Genomic DNA, 20,929 nt, shown 5'->3' on the forward strand with positions numbered 1-20,929 from the left:
GCGACTCCGCGACACGCCAAGACAGGCACAGACAGGCCCTTTTCCTCGGTCCGTTGCCAAAAGACCGGCTTCTGCCTGCCGGTTCTGGGGGTGGGAAGTAGCAGCAGGCAGCCAATCCAAAGTTGTGGTGCTGTGAATCAGAGATACCTTGTAAAATGAAGTCGTAGACTTGTGCTATCTTGGAATGCCGAAAACGATTGTGCGGCCATTGAGCACATTGAGGCTAATGGCGCCTTGTGATGAATGTGGTAGAAACAACGACTGAGCGTCGGAACTGAAGCTGCAAACACTTTGTTGGCACAAATACAGAGCTTATGAGAAAAACAGCGATATGGGCTGGATATTAACAGAGACACTGCTGACTCCTGTCAGGGCTCCGTATCTCAACGGGATAATTGTGGGTCTGCTCCTTGTACTGCAGTGGTATGGGTGATGGGGAGAGAAGGCTCCTGCCCTCTCCTCCCAGCTGCTGGGCAAAGTGCTGCTCTTTCAAAGCCATGTGCATTACCCACCGTGCCATCTTCAAGAAAGGCCCTGAATGATTTCAAAACAAGCTCTCATGCTACTGCCTCACCCAAATACTGATATCAGGCTCTGCACACCTTCTTCTAGTCCCCCCTTTAAAGTTCTCCAGACTAGGAGGTGCCTGTTTTTCCATGCTTGCACACACCTTCTGGAACTTCCTCCCCCTCCCAATCTGTTTCATAGAGGATCACCTGGCCTTAAGGAAAGCTATCAAAACCTGGCTGTTTACTCCCTCCTCTTGATTGCCACACCTGTTCCCTATTTCCAAACCCCCCTCCCGCACACTAGTTTTTTCCTGCAGTCCCCCACCCTCATCCCTCCCTGCACACTCTCTCTCACATGTTCCACTCTCAGCTACTGGCCTTGTCACCACTTCCTCTGCTGTGCTCTGCCACCCCAAACCCTGCTTTCAGCGCTACCAACCCCATACAGAGGATTCAAGAAGGTATTCCAGTAAGCAGCACACAATTAGAATCCTGTCAGTGGGCCTGATATTTCACTCATGTGGGTGTGGAGGGTGGGAAATACATCACACTTATATTGTACCTTAGGGAACCTCTTGGATCCTCCAAGAGGAGGACAATCGGGTACATTGGCTCTCTCTTTCATAGTAGGCACTGTATGTTACTCTAATGCATATGAAGTTGGGCCACGCCGTGGTAAGAAAACATGAAAGGGTGGACTTGTTCATCATAGAAGGATCTAGAGATGGCATTTTATCACTCTAAGATAATCTCAGTGGTAGAGTATTATGCATTCATTTAGCATTTAGCATTCATCTTGCCTTTGGTACGTAACACTGCTCTTGGTACATAGACGGAACCCAGGGTGCAAATGTTGTTATTTATACAGCTAACCCTTTTTCTCCCCTCCCACACTGTTCCTTCGTAACTTAGGGGAAGGCACAGGCTCATTTCACACACCCTGCACTCACATAGAACACAAACACTGCTGCACAAAACCTCTGCCATAAGAATGAATCTACCCTTAAGGACAAAAATTGAACTGCAGCTTTCCACATAATTCTCCTTAAACACAATCCACCCCTGTTTAGTTTATAGGTTATCTCTGCCGCGCCCATCCATATGCCATTCAGACATGGGTGACTAGTAGGGTCCTGGACACCCTCACATAACTTTAATGGCTGAAATGCACACAATAGCAACTCTCAATCCTCCAAAAAGTGGACTCTGGTCCCTCCGTGGGCATTCAACAACAGCGCATTGGGACCATAATTATGGTGAAAGCCGCTATACAAATGACAAAATGAATGAAGGCAGCCTACAATGTAAACTGGACTGTACAAGCATCAATGCATTCCTGTAATTTTCTAGAATCTCCTTCATACTTGCCACAGGAATTGGGTCCCTAAACTCTGTCAGGAGTCCTCATCTGGACTTGAGCAATAGCTTGCTAAAGCATGGTATTTTCTGCCTTAAGGTGTTGGATCTCTACAGTGAGGGACTGGATTGCTGCCAACTATTGTTGGGGCTGATCCATCCGTTTTCTTTATTTTTATTTGTGGCGTCGCAAACTTTTAGGTAGTGCAACGTACCTGGAATTTCCTTGATCTTGCTGCGATAAAGTGATGCAATGGGCAAGTTTACAGAATGTATCATTAGTCTTTCTGAATAGACAGAATAACGGGTGAACTCACGTGGTGGCTGACAAGGGATAAACGCAATGGGAAAATACCCTTTGAAGAATATGAAAGCAGTCAATGGAATCAGCATCGAAGGCCGTCTGGAAACAGGAATCCAGCGATTGAGCGCAGGCAGGTTGAGAACTCTGCTAGTACCTGGAAGAAGAGAGGGATGACTGGAAATAGCAACTAAGGCATCTGAGAGAGTCTGAAGGCTGGAGCATCAAGGATAAGGAAGCAAAGGCTCGAGGAAAACTGGAGAGAAGGAGACAAAGGTGAAGAAACATTGAACAGAGCGTCCGCACTAGAATGGCTAACCTGTGCATTGTGATGCATGGCAGAGACGATCCACAGCCAGAATGGGGCCCCATGCCGAGAACGCTTACTGAATCAGTGCGGGTGGCGCCATCTTGAAATTACATTATGGCGTCCTGATGTCGAATTCCAACACCGTTGGCCATCTTGTCATGGGCAGCAATCCGGGAGCAAAAACAGCGGCCATCTCGGAAGGCCGAAAACGATCCCAAAATACAGGTCATCTCTACGTCCTCCAGAGCCTCCAGCCATGGGAAGGAAGGTTTGTGACAGTATATCCCCTCCCTAAGGGAGCTGGCCCAGGTCTCCAAGGATGAGAACAATGGAATATATGAACCAGAACTGGAGCGTGGACATCGGAAGCAAACTCCCAGGTTCGATCGCAAGGACTGTACCCCATCCAATGCACCAAGCATTGCAGGTGACCGCAAAAGTAACGGGAATCTCAAATGTGTGACACTTTATATTCCTTCACGTGTCATCAGAGGACAACAATGTCAGCCATTTTGCGGTGAGCAGCAATCCAGGAGCAATGACGCTGGCCATCTTGGAATGGATGACCAGGCCGAAAATTATCCAGAAAGGCAGGACATCTCCACATCCTCCAGAGCCTCCAGCAATGGGAAGGAAGCTTTGTGACACTATGGCCTGCAAATATTTCCACGCTGCCTTAGGTGGAGATATAATAAGGGAAACCAAAGCTCACTACAACATGGCCCTGCAATCCAGAAGAGTTGGAAGTTCTTTTGATGGCAACATGGTCTACATAGAATGCCCCTTACAGAAAAACATTGTTGACAATACTTCCATCCTACTCATTTGTATCCAGGAAGAATTGTATGCATGACTGCAATGAATGGAGCTATGAGCTGGACCTACATGTACAGTTTAGTCATGGTAATGAACCGAATATCGATCAAAGTGCAACAAGGACGCCTGCAACTTCAACATGACATACCAGATAAATCTGTGGTTGTTCCAGAAACCCACCAGCAGGAAAATGGCATGCTTGATCAGAGTACAGATGAGGAACTTACACATCAAGATCAATTAATAGACCCTGGAAATATGTTAAATGAGATTTTAATAGAACATGTGATTTTATCAGTCACAGAAGTAAATGTCATTGATGCATCCAACACCATGAACATTGATTCATTGATTGCCATTATTGCTAATATTGATAATTCAAATGGAAATTCCTTGGAATTAAAAGTAGCGGGCCTTTCAGAAAATAGTGCTGATAACAGAGGATACACTTGTTTTCATTATGAATGACGGGCCAGAGCAGGAATCACAAGCTCTTGGAGAGTAACACTAGGCAAAGTTCAACCAACACAAGTACTGCTAGTTGGAACATAATTGGGATACATAAAATATAAGATTGCATGTTAGAGTGTAGAATTATGTACCCACAAAATAGACATTAATTAGTGACTAAACATAAATGTTGCTTGATAAGTACAGCTGAACTCCCTTAAAGAGATGTATTTAGATCTAGTAAATGCCCAGTAAAACAAAACCAGGGTTGAGAAAAAGAGACATGTTAAACAGTCATGTTTAAGAAAGCACTGGCTAGAAGACGATAGAGGATTGATTTTGTTAATTCCAGCATTCCATTCTATCTAGCGGAGACATCCTGTGTTAGCACACATTCTGCCCTCTGGGGTAGGGAAACAACATATGAGATAGCATGGGCCTCATTCTGAGTATGGAGGTAACCATGCCGCTTTTAATGGCATGGCTACCTCCATACCGCGTACCCGGTCCGGGTTCCTGGAATGGGGAAATACCGGGCCATTCCGACCTTGGAGGGCACAGTATTTCCCCATTCCAGGAACCCGGACCCGGTACATCCCCATTCCCATTCGAGCCCGCATAGGGCTCAATGGGAATGGGGAGGATGCTAACAACGGGCCCGTTAATGGCGGGCTCGTTGTTAGCATCCTGGTCTGCTAGCGAGTCCCGCTAAGGACACCCGGTTTTACCAGGCGCCCTTAGCGGGACACGCAAGCAGACCTTGTAATGAGGCGGTAGAGAGTTTACGAGGCAGGCAGCTCTACCTGCGCCATTAACCCTCTACCGCCTGGTCAGAATGAGGTCCCATGTCATGCTAGAATTCCCCTCATATAGGCAAACTACCATAGGCCAAACAAGCAACTGCTAGTAGAATATAGTGACCTGATGCTATTAAATGAGTAATGTGATGTGTGCTTAAAGAGCAGTGTAATAAGATGTATTTAAAATAGCATTATAGTGCCTTGAATAGCAGGAAACACTGAACACCGGTAGATGCCTGAATTAACCTGTATTTCCTTTTATTTGCAAAACAACCTCTCAGGTGAGGTGTGTGTTTTCAGGGTACATTTTCACTTATGAGATATACATATATATTTAGTTCTGCATAGAATCTTATAGCTTGCAGATTAAACCAGCAAAGAGTACTAGTAACTTTGTTTTAATTCCCCATAAAACAGATTAGAACAGCAGTCCTCTGTGGATGCACTGTGCAAAGAGCCTTGCACTTTGTACATACAAGCATTTGGCTGTGCCATGATAACATGATGACGGCACTAGTTGCCAGGGGCACAGAACTGGGGACTGATAAAGCAAAGAGATAGTTGCTTTGGAGCATCCTGCCACCGAAATATTACAATGGCCACAGATAACGTGGCCTGTGACTCGTTGGACACTTTTTGCAGAGTGCCCGCATTTTGCGTGTGACAGATATGTCACCGGGCATTGAAGTTTGTTTACTCCAGCATTAAGCTGAAGAGGATGAACTAATTATATTGTTAATACACATCACACCTTAGGGCCGGGCTTTGCCATCCCTGCGACATAGATCTGCATTAGACCCAGGGACACTGTTCATCAAGTGACATGTAAGTATAATGATTAGGGCTTTTGAATATAGAATGTATATACATGCCATGCACACCTGAATGTGGGGACTGGCTGATCAAATGGGACAAGCTGAAGAGTTTCTGTTGGATGGTCCTTTCACAATCAATAGGCCACAGGGGATGATGACCTATTTGACTTAGATAGCAGGCATCCTATAAGTTACTTTGCTGGTGAATATCTCATCTTAAATGTGTGCTCTTGCTGATTATAACATTTTTGAGATGGATGATTGATTCATTTAACATTGTGTTTTTATTTTGCAGTTTGCTTTTGGTTTTTGCAATGTTGAGATATATAATTGATTAATTTAACATTGTTTTATTGCATTTGACTCTTGCAAAGAGATATGCTTTGGTTTAGTTTGAGTTTGAATACCTAGCATTGGCAAGTTTTCTTTAACTTAGTTGGTGTTTAAGTTTTTGTCTTTTTTTAGGAGAATTGTGATATGCCCATGTTGGTAAGAACAGAGCAGCTTTGCTTTTTTTTAAAACTAGTTTCTTGCAGCCTGCATGTGATTTGATCGAAATGTGCCCTATACCCGGTAAAACGGTCAATTTGATTTGCTGGTGATTCAGGAGAGAGCAAACTGAGGGATATTATATTTTGTAAAATAAACTATATTCTTTTATAAAATAGTCATGTTTGACTCAAAGTGCACAGGTTGTGCTGATGTATTATGCCATTCCGTTGGTTCTTCTCCATCCCTTTCTAAAAGTTATGCGAGGTGTCACTTTGGGCCTCATTATATGTTTGCCTGTGCAATGCTAATGTGCCAGTTATTTTGCTTACTGACAAAGGTGGCTTTGGTATAGGCAACTTGCGCTGCGTTAACCACCTCACTTAGCAAAGGAGTTCTGGCCTGCCTCCATTTTATTTCCACTGATCTAAGATGTCGCCGTAGCATGAGCAGTTCTTGTGTAAACCATGGTTTAGAAACTTTCTTGTGCTTACCGTCCTTCATAGGGGCAACTTGACTACAGATCTTGTCCATGGTCTCCATCACTGCATTAAAGAACTCATCACAATTTCAAGAACGATTAATTGCCTTGAATGCATGTTTTAAGTCCTTAGACCTCTGATATTGAGCAAGTGCAGGGTTGTTCCTTCCCAAACACCCTGCTCCAGCCCGCTTAAACCTGAACATTATTGCGGCATGGTCAGACCACGGGACAGCAGGGGTGTCTAGAATTTCTAGGCTCTCTCCCCTATATAAAAATACATCAATGCAGTGTCCCTGATTATATGACAGGGATACTACTAGTAGTGTTAGCTCATGAGTGGATAAAATATCCAATAGCTCCTTTGTATCCAGAGAAGAGGCGTCATCCAGCCAAATAATGAAGTCACCCAGACACAGCAGCTCCTTATGTTTGTTTCCAATATATATAAGAAACTGATCTAGTTGTTTCAAAAAGACCCTTGCTGAACCCAGTGGTCGATATCCAAAAATAATTTGTATTGCTGATGTTTGTGAACACCAAATACAGGCGTGTCCTATCTGTGTGTAGGCTTTCTAACCTATAACTTCTAAATAAGACAGCTTTAGTGAAGATCTGAGAATGACAGCCACCCCACCCCCTTTCCTGACAAGTCTGTTTATAAACTGGATAGAATAACCTTGGGGGACCAGTAAATGGAACATGGCCTGTGACGTATCATCGAACCATCTTTCCATAATAAACAGACAATCAAGATCATGAGTCTCAATGAAGCTATTAATCTCACATGTATGCTTAACTGCTGACCTCATGTTCAGGAGGGCCACATTCAATGGGCCTCCTGTTAACTCTAACCCTTCACCTAAGTCTCTAATGTTAGTGGCTTTATCTCTCTAGGGCTAAACTCCTGATTTTGTATAAAGTCTGGAGGGACAAATGGCCTTTGTCATGGTCACGCTCCCTGAACCAGGGCCCCGAGAAGAAACACATTCTCCCTGATGCATTAGGTGCTGGGCTTCAAAACTACATACACCCCTGAGGAATCAAGTGCAGGAATTGTACAGGAAGTTACCTGCCCCAGCACACCGACTGTCACACAGAAAATGTCTCACCAAACACCAAGAAACCACCCGCAAACACGCCTAAACAGGCTGTGAGCCAGTGCTTTGTGCTGACGCGGGCCAGTTATGACCTGTGTAGCCCAGACAACGTGTCAGTACCGGTGCGCGAGCCCCGGTCCTGATGGGAAATGCCATGCGATAGGTTCCGAGTATCGGCTGGCGACCTCAAATGCTTTGGCTAACTCAAAATACATGGGCAAAATGTGCCTACAAATATTTTCACAAACTCAGTCAAACAACCCCAGAATTACTACAACAAGATTAGCTTCAAATTCACATTTAAATAAACATACTTTTTCCCCTCGAGAAAACATGCACACTCTGTATTATTCTTGTAAAATACATGTAGCAGCTTATTTCAATATTAAAGTCGCCGTGCATGTAATGCAGGCAAACTAAAGCAGTCTCGACCAAAGGATCATTCTGCCATGGAATGATTGAATGATTGGACTCTAACGGTTGTCCCAGGCAGATGTTCATGGCAGACAGCATTCATCTGCCAGCTGTAGAAGTTAATGCAGCATTCACTCTGGTGGGTTACAGTAAAGGACCCTACTGCATAGCAAACGTGCACTTGTGCTCAATCAGGAAGTATTTCCTGGTCTAGTGTGTGGCTGTTACAAATCTTTAGGGCTACATTAATTCTGCAACTATTTTGAATGTCTGAAGAGGGAGACCCAGTGGAGATTCCCACTGAAGATCTGCATTCTAAAGATGAGGGTGGGCAAGAACCCTCTTTGGAAAATGATTCATGGCAAGGACAGTTCCTCTCATTTGTTATCTGCCCTCTCACAAACTATTCTGACATCTGAGTCTCAAGCTTCTGGCAGCTGGCGTTCCCAGTGAGACCCAGGATAGTCAGACAATGGGAGCAGAAACTCGTGATGGGGGTAATGGAATGTTGTTAAAGTACCCACAAAAGTGAAACACCCAGAACAGGAGACCCAATGTGGTGCCTTTCTTTAGCCCGGTGAGCTTAAGGCAGGGACTATGATGGAAACGTCCATCTTGGAATTGCTACAGGCAGTTACAAGACCCTCAGGCCTGGAGAAAGATCAACTGCAGGTTATGAGAGCCAGCACCACAGCTCTGGGCCCATCGACAGGAGACCTATGATTGTGCACCCTGTTCCCTTTTTTAAGGATTTATTTGAGTTTCCAGTATCCCAGGTAGGGGATTGGTACTGTCAAACCTAGGGGAGGGTCCATCTGGGTAACAAGACAATTTAGGTAACCCTTTGTTTTGCCCAGGGTTAATTTCCCATCCTAACTCCAGGGAATAGGTTCCATTCCAGGTTGTGCGGAATACACTGGCAGGTTCCTTTGGCACAGATTGGATTCAGTAGGAAGAGCAAAGATGAAAGTGGAATATCCCTCTCCTTATATTCCTAATGGGGTTGAATCAACTCTTTCACTAGATGTCTGCTTGATTACTTTGTCTCCATATGTGGGCAAGGTGTGTCTAAAGGGGGCGGTAGAGCGTGGCAGGTCTTTCAGGATAGGCTTCCGAACCCGGTGCTCCTTCTGGTAAAGATTTTAGCTTTCATCTGAGGATGCTAAAGGTTTGGGGCAGCAACCAGACATTGTTGTAGTGAGTAATTGGCCTCAAATGGTTATATGTTTTTTAGGAGCTGCCAATGCTTCTTTCGTACAGGAATGCAGGAAAGGTATTCTCTTAAAGATTAGTCTCAAGCTGGAGGTATTGGCAGGTTCCAAGGGGGCAGTAGACACTGGCCTATTGCTCATTGGGGACAACTTTGCTATGAATTCATGGAAGTTTGTGACTATACTTTCTTATTTGGAAAAGGCAGAGGTACTCTTGAGGAGGATATTGCCAATTCGGGTTTACAGCAGGGGCAGTTCAGCCAGCCAAGGTGCACATACTCCAGGCTCTTCCACATCCAGACAATCAGACCGCTACAACCAAAGGCAGGCTCAGAGAGCCCAGTTCAACAGAAGTCACGGCTTCAGAGGAGGCACAGGAAGAGGAGCTTTCATCTCAGCTGAGTCTGCATTGTGCCCAGGCCAGGGAGCCTCTCAAGAGAACACTCAGGTCACCAAGAGTGTCCGTCAGGCTACTGACCAGAATTATAAGCCTCCTACTTCTTCCATCCAGGCTATATTTTGAGGCCCCTTACATTAATAGACTATCCACAGGTTAAAGATGCAAACATTAAAATCCGGAGTCAGTTATGCATGTGGTGCTTTTTCAAAACCAAAAGAAGAGTTGCTTTTGTGGGTAAGACAACTGGATGCCTGGAACAGTTGGACTGTCTTCGCTACTAAGCTCAGTCAATCGGACACAAATCAAAGGGGGTGGGACGCCAGGTATGGAAGAACCTTTACTGGAGGTTGATGGTGAACCCTTGTTCCCAACACTAGGCCCTTTAAGAAGAGGTAGCAATACTTTGAGATGGATGGAAATGCAAAGTACATCTGTTTTAATATCAATTATCTAAAACGAACATCAACAAACATCCGCTAGATCTTCGCACTCAGCGAAATTCATAAACAATACAACATTTATAGTAAAAACCTGTCATCATTGAGGTCAATGTACGTGGCAAACTACAAAAACCTACTTGGGAAAGTGATAGGCTTAAAGGGAATAGCTAGGTGTACATTCCATACTTGTTGGGAAGGTGATTGGGTCTCTAACATCAGGTGGGGCAACTAAGCCCTCCTCTAGTGCAAGTCACTAGGAACGTCACCAAATACACAATGTCCTATTGGTTATACAAAATATAGGGCTCTCTATTACGTGTCCCTCTAGAATTGATGGCATGACTTGCACCCCTCTGTATTATTCCACACATGCTAGCTGCACGCAGGCTGGCACCCAGGTTGAAAGAACAAAGAAATATCGAGGCTTAGTACCACAAAGGAAATACAACAATCACGGGCTAAAAGATTCACAGATCTTTTATTACTGTACAGCTTACAAAGGAAAACAGATAGCTATCTGGCTCCCAACACCTCGCAGTGTGTACCAGCTGACAAAGAGAGGTGAGAGAGAGTGCTGAACATCTAAACACTCGCATATTTATACGTTTCATGCAATATTGTCCAGCCTCTCTTCATGTTAATAATTCGTGGTCTAGAGTTCGTGCCTAGTTCACATACAGATTTTACAATATCATGCAAAGGATTACATAAGTTTGTATTTCCATGAAGACACAATAGCGATGTATGTTCTCGGATCCCACGGTAAGCCTTATTCCAAGTTTCTTCACAATGTAGTTCAGCTAAAGCATACGCTCGAGGTTTGTTCTTCACTGTCCCAATGTTTATACAAGGATGAGGCTTGTGAGTGCAGACAACACTTGAATGACAGTTCATATGAAGCACAAGGTCTCTTTGCTCAGCTTAAACAGTCGGCTCTCGGACAACCTAAACATTAACAGAACTCAAAGGTCGGAAGGCTTGGCTGCAAGTCAAAAACATAGTCCACCATTTTAGAATCCAGAACACACGAATGGAAATCAAAATGGCGGATGAATCTTAAAATGGCAGTGAAGTTAACCCAAAAATCAGAACTTTGCAACACGGTTTTCCGTGTAGTGCAAATAGGCTTAGGCCAATATAAATAGTAAGGAGGCACTATATAATTACCATTTAACAAGGTGCTGGTGCGCTGGTCATAACCATAGCTTCCCACCTCATTAGCCTTTCATCTATCTTCACTGTTGCGGTCTGCCATTCAATTATCCCTTTGAACATTGGCCTTGGAAATGTTCTCTGTGCCTGAGAATAAAAGGGGGCGAGGCATACTTTGTCTCTAGGTTTCGATACAGCGCAACTCAGTATCTATTTTCATCCATCCACGTGACTAGATACGATGTTTCAGAGCTTTTCGGTATTTGAAATACTATTAAATTATGAACCTCTCACATCTTCTAGCTCCTCACCTCAAACAGGAGTTTGTTCTTTTCACATATTTTGTAGCTACTGCATGAACATCCAAGCTCACAGTGACCTTGACTTTCTGGTGCTGGGCCAGCCAAGCTCTTCTTGAATCTACCTCCGGTATTAAGCCGTTTTCCAACTGTGCCACACTGAAAAAAGCCTGTATTTACTGGGGCCAAACTTTGCTACAATGCGTCGTGGAACATCCACAGTCTTTACATTGCTATGCATATATGTTGGCTCATCGCCGCAATCTATTCACTACGTAGCCAGCCTTTAAGAATCCTTTGTCTACTTGCATTACTGCAGATGTACAATTCTAAAATTATGAAGTTTTCTTCATCATTTATGTAGAATGAGCATCTTCATCTCTAGCCCGAAATGTTGCTCATCTGTAACACCTCCTCCTTAGATCTTCATAGAATGCTTACATTCTTCAGCCTCTTGTCTCTTCTCTGGATACGTCAGCTCTGCTTCGCATGATGTCATCAATCTTCTCTTTTGCTCGTTTTTCACACTTCTTCCGGGATTTCATTCAAATGGCCATCATATTTTCGGGAGTGTATATATGGGTTTCTCAATGGATATCTGCCAGGATCTCGCAGTCTGACAGCGGACAGGTGCTCAAGACACTGGAAGGACGCAGGCGAGGGGAAATTGCCTTGGTCAATTGTTCAGGTGATTCATGAATGGTGGGTCCCTCTTCACATCAATCTATTTGTCTCCTACCTGTCCACTACTAACCTGCCAAACATCTTCCTTTGGAGAATGGACACGCTTGCAGCGGCAACAAATGCATTTTTCCGACCATGAGGAAAGGAAGTCATTATACATTTCCCATTCTCCATGAATCCACAGACCTTGCTGCAGGCTCAGATGCAGGGCATGGCCTTTGTCCTGATAACTCTGCTTTGGAGAAGACACGGGGTTCCCGTACGTTAGCAATGCAGATGCCCGTGACTCCTCCCATATTGCTGCCAGTTTTCCATCTATTACTGACAGACCTGCTTCAGCAGCCTCATCCAATGGTGGAGGGTCCTCTGTGACTCATGGCAGGACTGGTCTCAGTGAGCGGTGGGCCCACACCAGAATTCTGGAGGGGGCTTCAAAGCTCCTTCAAGAATCCTGGGCTGTCAGCAAGTGAGTGGCTTACATGTCAGCCTGGGCGGCATGGGTTCGTTGGCGTGCACCACGAACATTTGATCCCATTCATGCCAGATTACCTCAGGAGTACATTTCTTGGCTTCTTTCTTTACCACACTAGTTTATCACATGATTAATATGTACAGATCAGCATTGTCTTCCAGGCACGTTGTGATGGAGGGCCTTCCTGTGGGGGAGCAACCTTTGGTATGCAGATTATGAAAGGGCATGCGCAGGACATGTCCCCGGCTATTTCCAAATACATCAGGCTTTGGGATGCTAGTGTGGAACTGTCCACGTTTCGTTCATAGCCTTATCATTTCTGGCTTTCTAGAGCTCTGGATCAGTGGGTAGATTTCTTTCCACAGAGTTTAAAGCTTCATCTACATGCATGACTAACAGTGGACCTAGGATTATTTCCTTACCAGTATTTCCAGGTTTCCCTCAACTTCGTGTGGCTTATTGTTTACAGGCTTATGGGGCTAGGACAGAGGTTATGCGAGGATCATCGGACCAGCTGTTCATTTAATTCTGAAAACCCTTTCATCCAATGTCCTCCCCTACACTGGCCACCCGGGTGCGCTGGGTTGTGTCTCAGGCAGAGATGGATGTTTCCTTGTTTGGTGCCCATTCCACAAAGGGGTGCTATGGCTTCTAGGGCTTTCTGGGCAGGGACCCATTTGGAGAACATTTTGCAGGCTATTGACTGGTCTAGTGCAGGGACTCTTTTCCAATTCTACTGTAGTCCTACTGTGCGTGCTTCACGAGCCAATTTGGGCTTTGAATGTGCATAATAGGAAGCCTCCATGCCATGCAATAGAATGTTGATTGCTCCTAGCTTGTGATGGAGAGTCGGGATTCCATTAGGGGCAGAGAGGTGAGTATTATCCCTCCAGGATTCCCCCCCTTACATGTTCCTTTGTGTTTTACAGCTGAGAGAGCAGCTGCTGGGCAATTCATCTACTGTTCTACTGGGGGGAGCTGTGGATATTTTGGTCTGTGACCCTACCAAGTATCTTGCCCCTTTAAGGGAATTTGTCCCTCTCTTGTGTATTGCCCTTTTAATGTAGGCCATGACTGTGTCATGGCCCAAGCTAATAAAAGGAGCCCCTTACAAGCATGTGCTTTTGGAACGGCTGCAGACTCCCAAAGAGGAATGACTGGTTCGTCTCTCATTTAGGCCTGCAGGTCCACACTGTGTCAGCACAGCCCTGCCGGCCATTACGCCGTGGGACCCTCGTGCCAGCAAGCTTGCAGAGGTCCGCATGGTCATGGGTGTGGCTCCACTGCCCCCTCTAAAGACTGGGTGTCCCCCAGCAACCCTCTATGGTGCTGATGCCCTGTATCACCCTGGGGCATGGGCGATACCCAGACCAGGCGCAGCCCCCACAGGCACTGGGCCTCTAAGGTGCTGATGCCTCATAGCACCCGGTGGCCTGCTGTTAGTCCATAGCAGGCCCCTATGCAACGGATATTTCGGTTGTGATTGCTGGTTGCAGACCCTCTTGGCTTTGCTGTCCTTTTTATCACAAGGTCCGTTGGACACAGTACAGTACAAAGATTCTGATTATAGTCAGGTAGATGTTGGAGAAGTGGCTTTGGGAGTGGCCTGGAAGAGACGCATGCACTGAACGCAGCAGGTCTCTCTCTGAAAGAATGACGCAGGTAGAAAAAAAAACACAGAGGATACGTTTCTTTTACCTGGATGTTTCTGAGAAATATAAAGGTCAGCCTATTCGCAAACGGGAACTGCGCATTCTGAGCCACTTGCAGGCACATTTCAGTTACAGGACTTTTAACTGCCCGTGATTGGAAAATGCCAAAAAAAAGAAAAGAAGCATTGGTATTATTGTTTGGAGGAATGCAAGTGGGATATCTGCAGTCCATTATCACTGCTCTCCTTCGTTTAAAAAAGAACGAAAGGCTCAGCACTGATGCTTTCATGCATTCTGCCTCGCCTGTACCTTTTACTAACAGGCGATGGCATTTTTGATTCTGCGCATTTCAGCGAACATCCTTTTTGGCTTACTGCACAAAAACCCAGACTCATTTAAAAGTGGAAAAGGTCGCTTTAATGTGACAGGCCAAAGCTTACAATCATAACGCATAACTGGCTCCATGGCCTAACAAACTAAATGGCTATTTAAACAGTCAATTAACATAACTTAAACATTTCCCATTTTCCCCCAACAATTAAATAATTAAATAACCCATTTCCTCCCTAATGATCCCTTGGATCCTACCGAATCCTTGCCCCTTTTCCAGGCGTCCCGCTTTTTCCCCAGGGGCCATGCCCCTCCAGGCTCAATACCTGATCCACCGGGGTGACCTGCTTGTGCAAGCAGCGCCACCCCCTCCTTTCCCGTGTCATTCCCCCATTGTGCTTCCCCCCCCCCACATCAAAAGGGGCCATGCCCCCGGCACCCCGTACACCTTTGACCCCTTTCAACTCCCCTCTACACCAAACTCCTCTCACCTGGGACCTGCAGCCAGCCTGACCTGCCACATCAGCAACAATATTACACATAACTTCCCCGATGCCCTGACCTGTCACTCCAAGCTACCAACCCCCCACTTAACCGACCCCAACCCTGAACCCCCTTCTTCCTCATCCTCCCCTGCTCAATGACCCCCCCTATACAAAAAATTTCGCTAAACAAATGAAGGGGTGGGAGGGAGGGACAATTGACAAGTCCTAACCGTCGCCTGCCTCCCGAACCTTCCCTGAGCCCTTAAATACCCCGGGACCAGGCGCTCTACCCCTAACGGCCACTCGCTGGCCGTGTGCAGCGCCAAAATATTCCCCGGGGGGAAACGCTTCGCGTTCCCCCCGGGGCCCCCCTTTTGGCTTACTGCACAAAAACCCAGACTCATTTAAAAGTGGAAAAGGTCGCTTTAATGTGACAGGCCAAAGCTTACAATCATAACGCATAACTGGCTCCATGGCCTAACAAACTAAATGGCTATTTAAACAGTCAATTAACATAACTTAAACATTTCCCATTTTCCCCCAACAATTAAATAATTAAATAACCCATTTCCTCCCTAATGATCCCTTGGATCCTACCGAATCCTTGCCCCTTTTCCAGGCGTCCCGCTTTTTCCCCAGGGGCCATGCCCCTCCAGGCTCAATACCTGATCCACCGGGGTGACCTGCTTGTGCAAGCAGCGCCACCCCCTCCTTTCCCGTGTCATTCCCCCATTGTGCTTCCCCCCCCCCACATCAAAAGGGGCCATGCCCCCGGCACCAGAAAAACCCTCCCCTGAGGAGTTCTTTCTGCCCCAAACCCCCCCCCCTCTTTTTACCTCAAACTCTTTACCCAATCTCCCAGCCATGAACTCAAATCCGCCAGGTAGTAACTGTTCCCGTATATGGACAAATGTACCCCATCCCCTCTAAAAACCAGAAACCCCTCATATGTTATCTCCTTATGGTCCATGACCCTCACTTTCACTGACGCACAAAATTTCTCCATTTCTCTATTTATCCCCTTCCTAGCCCGCTCAATCGCTCCCTCATTCCTTGCCCCCCTCCAAACTCTTCTCGGCAACAACTTTGTCCATACTACCACCGCTTGAGGCCAGATATCCCTAACCCAACCTAAGTCCCTCTTCATCTTTCTCAGCAGAGCCACCCCCGTATCCCTAACCAGGTCATTTTCCCCAGCATGCAGCATCACCACCTGAGGAACCCCATATCGCTCTCTCATTCCTGCCAGTATGGGCAGCAGCTGATCCCATCTCAGGCCACCCACACCATGCCACCTCACCACCACTTCTTTATAACTGCACCCCAGTTGTCTGCCAAACACCCTTTTCTCCGCCTCTTTGCCAGCCCATTTCACAATTGAATGTCCCACAATCCAAACTTGCGCCAACTCCCCCTTTCCTTGCACAGCATCTGAAACAAAAATTACACAAATTACTGACAAGTCATCTTTTTATACAAAACAAAACAACTCGCCCCTCCAACTCCTCCACCAACTGTCTTCATTAATCCCTCTTCCCAAAATCCCTAACGTAACCCTTGTATTTTCCCGATCTCCAACGCCCCAAGCTTTTCAAACGTTCTTCAGAAAAACCCAACCTGCTGCCCTCAGATGCTGCGCCCATCCTAAAAGAATGAGTCCCAAACTCCTCCCCCTGTTCTCCTACCCTGCCCAGCGCCTTACGCAATACTCCCAAAACCTGCGCTGCTGAAACCGGGGATCCATCCGCATGCTGGAAAACCAGACCAGAGTTAAACCCGCAGCGCTCCTTCCATACTTTGCCCACCTTAATTGGACATAGACCTTCGCTCCCTCGACCCAGCCGGACCCAAGAGCCCTTTCCCTTCTGATCCGTCTTTGACTTTTTAATCTTGATGTCTAGCCCTTCTTCTGTGATCTGCACATCATCCCACTGCAGCCCCCCTAGCCCCCCTTTTCCCCCTACCAACTCAGAAACCCTAAATGCCCCAAAGAATAACCATGTAAAGCAAGCTGCAAACAATTCCACTTCCCATACCGACCAGCAAACTCCCCCCAAAACCTCAATCAAACTCTGCAGTAATGCAGCCGATATCGGCCTCCTCCTATCTTTGTCCCTCTTACTCTCCCTTGCCCATCCTTCCAACATCCTACATGCCATCTCCCCCCCACTTGGTTGAAAACCCCAAAACCATTTTCCGTAAAAGGAGATCCCTGCTAGTTTTCCTGTTATCGTTGCCCTTGACCAGCCCCTGTCAATGCACCTCAGTATGAAGTTAGTCACATCATCCCTCCTCCGCTCTTCCGCATCCCATCTGCCCCTCCAACTCCTAGCACCTCCTCTAATAAACTCCTCCCAGGCCCTCCTGTATGACTTCCTGGATGCCGCGGCCAATGAACCCTCCACCAGTGCCAGCGCTCTCATCCTCCTATCTTCCACAGCTCCTTCGGAATCTGCCGCCCCTCCCGATCTGCCTCTGGAGCCAATCCACGGAATCTCTGCCATTGAAAACGAGATAATGCATCAGCGATGCCATTATCCTTCCCTGGCACATGTGTTGCTTTAAACACCACATTCCATTCCATGCAACGCAAGACAAATTCTCTCATCAATCTTGCCACCCTCTGATCCCTCGCTGACTGCCTGTTCACCACATGGACCACGCACTCATTGTCTACATTGAAATTCACCTTCTTATTTCGCAGCTCCTTCCCCCACAACTCCAATGCAACCAGCAATGGAAAAAACTCCAGGAACGCTATGCTCCTCCCTTCCTTCAACCACCTCTCCGGCCATTTTTCGGCACACCATTTTCCTCCCCAAAACACTCCAAAACCACCAGCCCCCGCTGCATCCGAGAGAATCTGAACTTCCCAAGTCACTGGATCTCCCTGCAACCACATAGACGTTCCATTGAAACTCTCCAAAAAACGCAACCAAATCCTGCAGTCCTCCCGCACTGCCCCCGATATTCTTATCCTATGATGTGGGCACTTCGCCCCCGCCATGGACCTTGCCATATTTCTGCAAAACGTCCTCCCCGGGGCCACCACCTTACATGCAAAGTTCAGATGCCCCACCAGCCTCTGCATCTCTACCAGCATCATTTTCTTGGCCCCTACTGTTTTCTCCAACAGCGCCACCAATTTGCTCACCTTGTCGTGCGGCAAGCGTGAGGTCATGTCACTGAATCCAACTCAATTCCCAGAAATGTTAACACCACTGCCGGCCCTTCCGTCTTGTCTTCGGCTAATGGTACCCCCAACTCCTCCATCAAGTCTTGAAACCATTTTAGCATTCTTCTGCAATCCTCCTCCCTCTCTGCCCCGCTAATAAACAGAAAATCATCCAGATAGTGCAACACACTTTCCCACCCCGAGCTGAATGAGAAAACCCACTGTAAAAAAGAGCTAAATCTTTCAAACAGCGCACAGGATATTGCACACCCCATAGGCAATGCTTTGTCTATGTAAATATGGTTCTCAAACTGCAACCCCAACAACCAAAAATCCTCTGGGTGCACTGGCAATAATCTAAATGCCGCTTTTATGTCACACTTAGCCATGAAGGCCCCTCGCCCTTCTTTCCTTATTAACTCCACCGCCTGGTCTACACTCGCGTACACTACCCCACACTCTTCCGGGGCAATGAAGTCATTAACTGACATACCCTCCGGCCAAGACAAGTGATGAATCAGTCTGAACTCCCCCGGGGCTTTCTTGGGTACCACCCCCAGTGGAGATATTACTAGGTCACCCGGTACTTCATCAAACGGACCCACCATCCTGCCCGCTTCCAATTCCTTGCTCAATTTTTTCCTTACCACTTCCATATTCTCTCTTGCTGACTTCAGATTTTCCGCCCATCTCCGCACCCTTGGACCCTGGTAACCTAATCTAAACCCCTGCCCAAAACCCTCACTCAAAATCTTAGCCCCTTCCCTATCCGGGTAAAATTGCAACCACTCCTCCAGCGACTCCAATTTAATTGGAGTAAAAGCTTTTCCCCCCAACCCCTCTACCTGTCCCTCTCCCCCTTCCCCTGTCTCCTTGTTGGAAACACTGCGTGAGCGGGTGTTTCCCCCCGCACTTGCTGCACTCATGCTTATACCTACACATTGTTCTTGCACAGTTCTCCTTATTGTACCCCCAGCATGCTGCTGTGGATTGGCCCCTGCCTCCTCCCCCCGCCCCTTCATGGGCGGGGCGACCAAGAAAGGGCCGGAAAGGCACTGGCAGCCCGCTCGCCGTGTGTAATGTCGGGGCAGGCCTCGTTGGGGCCATCCATTGCAGCCACAAATCCATATCTATCTCCCCCCAGACCGCCTGACTGTCCTCCGCCATTCTTGCTCTAAATTCTTCGTCATATCTTACCCAAGCAAAGCCCCCAAAGCTCGTGAAGGCCTTCCTTATTACATCCATGTATTTCAGTAAAGCCACGCAACGCTCCGGGAATTTTTCGCAATACACGCTGGCATAAATAATAAACGCCGACGTCCAATTTTCAATGGTCACCGGGACCCTCGGGCGTGAAGCCAACTCTCTCTCTTCCTCCTTGGACCCCTCTTTCGCTCTCACCTCCCTATGCAACAACTTGAAGACATCCACAAATTCACCTCCTTGTATCTTCTCCCTGGTTGCTGCCATCAAATGTGCCCCCAATGGCTTTGTTATCCCCATGTATGGCAATTTCTTCTCCTTCCCCTTTATCTCCCCCTCTTTATCTTTTCCCGCTTGCATCTCGAGCCCCACTGGCTCCACCACCTTGTCCGTTTGGACCTCCACCGAGCAACTGTTCTTTCCAACCCCTTCAGCACCCACAGCCTGCACCCCTACTTCCTTCATCCCACCTTGTAGAACCCCCAGCTCATCCTCCAACCTTCTATTTGTGACCCCTCTCTGCCATGCAGCTGACCATACCCTTTCCCTCTCACCTCTTTCCACGCCCGCCATCTGCGGCCTGGTCTCCACACCGCTGCTCCTCCTCTCCCTTCTCAGAGGGCTCCTGCTGCGGGGACAAAACATGTCAGCACAATCGCCCAGCCAATAATTTCCTTGACCCGCTACGCCCCGACCCCCCTGTACTTCCCTTTCCCCGCCCCACCTTGAACTTCTTCTCTCCTCCGCCCTTCCCCTTTCCGCCCCGCAATCCTCAAAATCCCATTGCCCCCCGTATTCATCCCAACCAACTTCATCGCCCCTTAAATACCATTGGGGATGCGGGCTCCTGCCCGAGGTTAAATGCAGATCTTCCTCCGAGCCCGGGGCGTCCGCCCCGCCACTCATCTGACGTCTTCCCGGCGAGGCTGTGGCAACCTCTGCCTGGTCCTCTTCTCTTGGGTGAGGCGTTCCGACCTCCACCCTGACATCCTCGTTGCTAGGGGCCGTGCTGTGCCCTCTAGGCTCTCCTTGCTTTGACTGAGGAGGGGCCGTACCAAAACCCTCAACCTCCATCTGCACAGCGGGGGCTGCGCAGCGCCCTCCGCCCCCACTCCTCCTATCCGGGGGGGCCGTTCCGCGCCCCACCCTACCCTCAAATGACGGGGACCTCTCCCTCCTTCTCCCACCCGCACTCTTCTGTAGGTATTTACCCCCTTTTCCTCTCTGCCCCGCCACACCCACCTGTCCTCCACCCCTGCCCCCACTATTGCTCCTTCGGGCTCTACCTTCCTTAGCACTCCCTTCTACCCTGGGGCTATCATACCCTTCTCCCCTTTCTGGCTGAACCCCTGAACTCATTACACCCCCTTCTGCCCTCCTGTCTATCTCCCTCCTCATCTTCCTACCTCTAGATTCCCAAATCTCCCCTTTTCCTGCCGCAGGGGTGCAGGCTACCACCGCTGCCAATGCACCGTCTGCCGCCGCTCTGCGCTGCGGCCGGCCCCCACCGCTCCCTTCTTCTCCCGTAACTTCCCCTACCGCACTTTCCAATTGGGCTGTGGTTGCCCTGCTAATGATTTCCAGA

At 47.5% G+C, this 20,929-nt stretch overlaps 1 protein-coding gene across 1 annotated transcript; it reads right to left on the minus strand.

Annotated features, from left to right (window-relative positions):
• Nucleotides 1–16,489: 16,489 nt before the first annotated feature.
• On the minus strand, nucleotides 16,490–20,486 carry LOC138534095 (uncharacterized). The gene is made up of 3 exons (XM_069641199.1): nucleotides 20,174–20,486; nucleotides 19,055–19,972; nucleotides 16,490–16,943 (listed from the first exon to the last, which is right to left on the minus strand). The coding sequence occupies exons 1-3, from the start codon at nucleotides 20,416–20,418 to the stop codon at nucleotides 16,490–16,492; spliced, it is 1,617 nt and encodes a 538-aa protein (XP_069497300.1). The 5' UTR covers nucleotides 20,419–20,486.
• Nucleotides 20,487–20,929: the final 443 nt, after the last annotated feature.

Source organism: Ambystoma mexicanum, chromosome 1p (genome assembly GCF_040938575.1).
Source record: "Ambystoma mexicanum isolate Mex_15411 chromosome 1p, UKY_AmexF1_1, whole genome shotgun sequence".
Taxonomy (NCBI): domain Eukaryota; kingdom Metazoa; phylum Chordata; class Amphibia; order Caudata; family Ambystomatidae; genus Ambystoma; species Ambystoma mexicanum.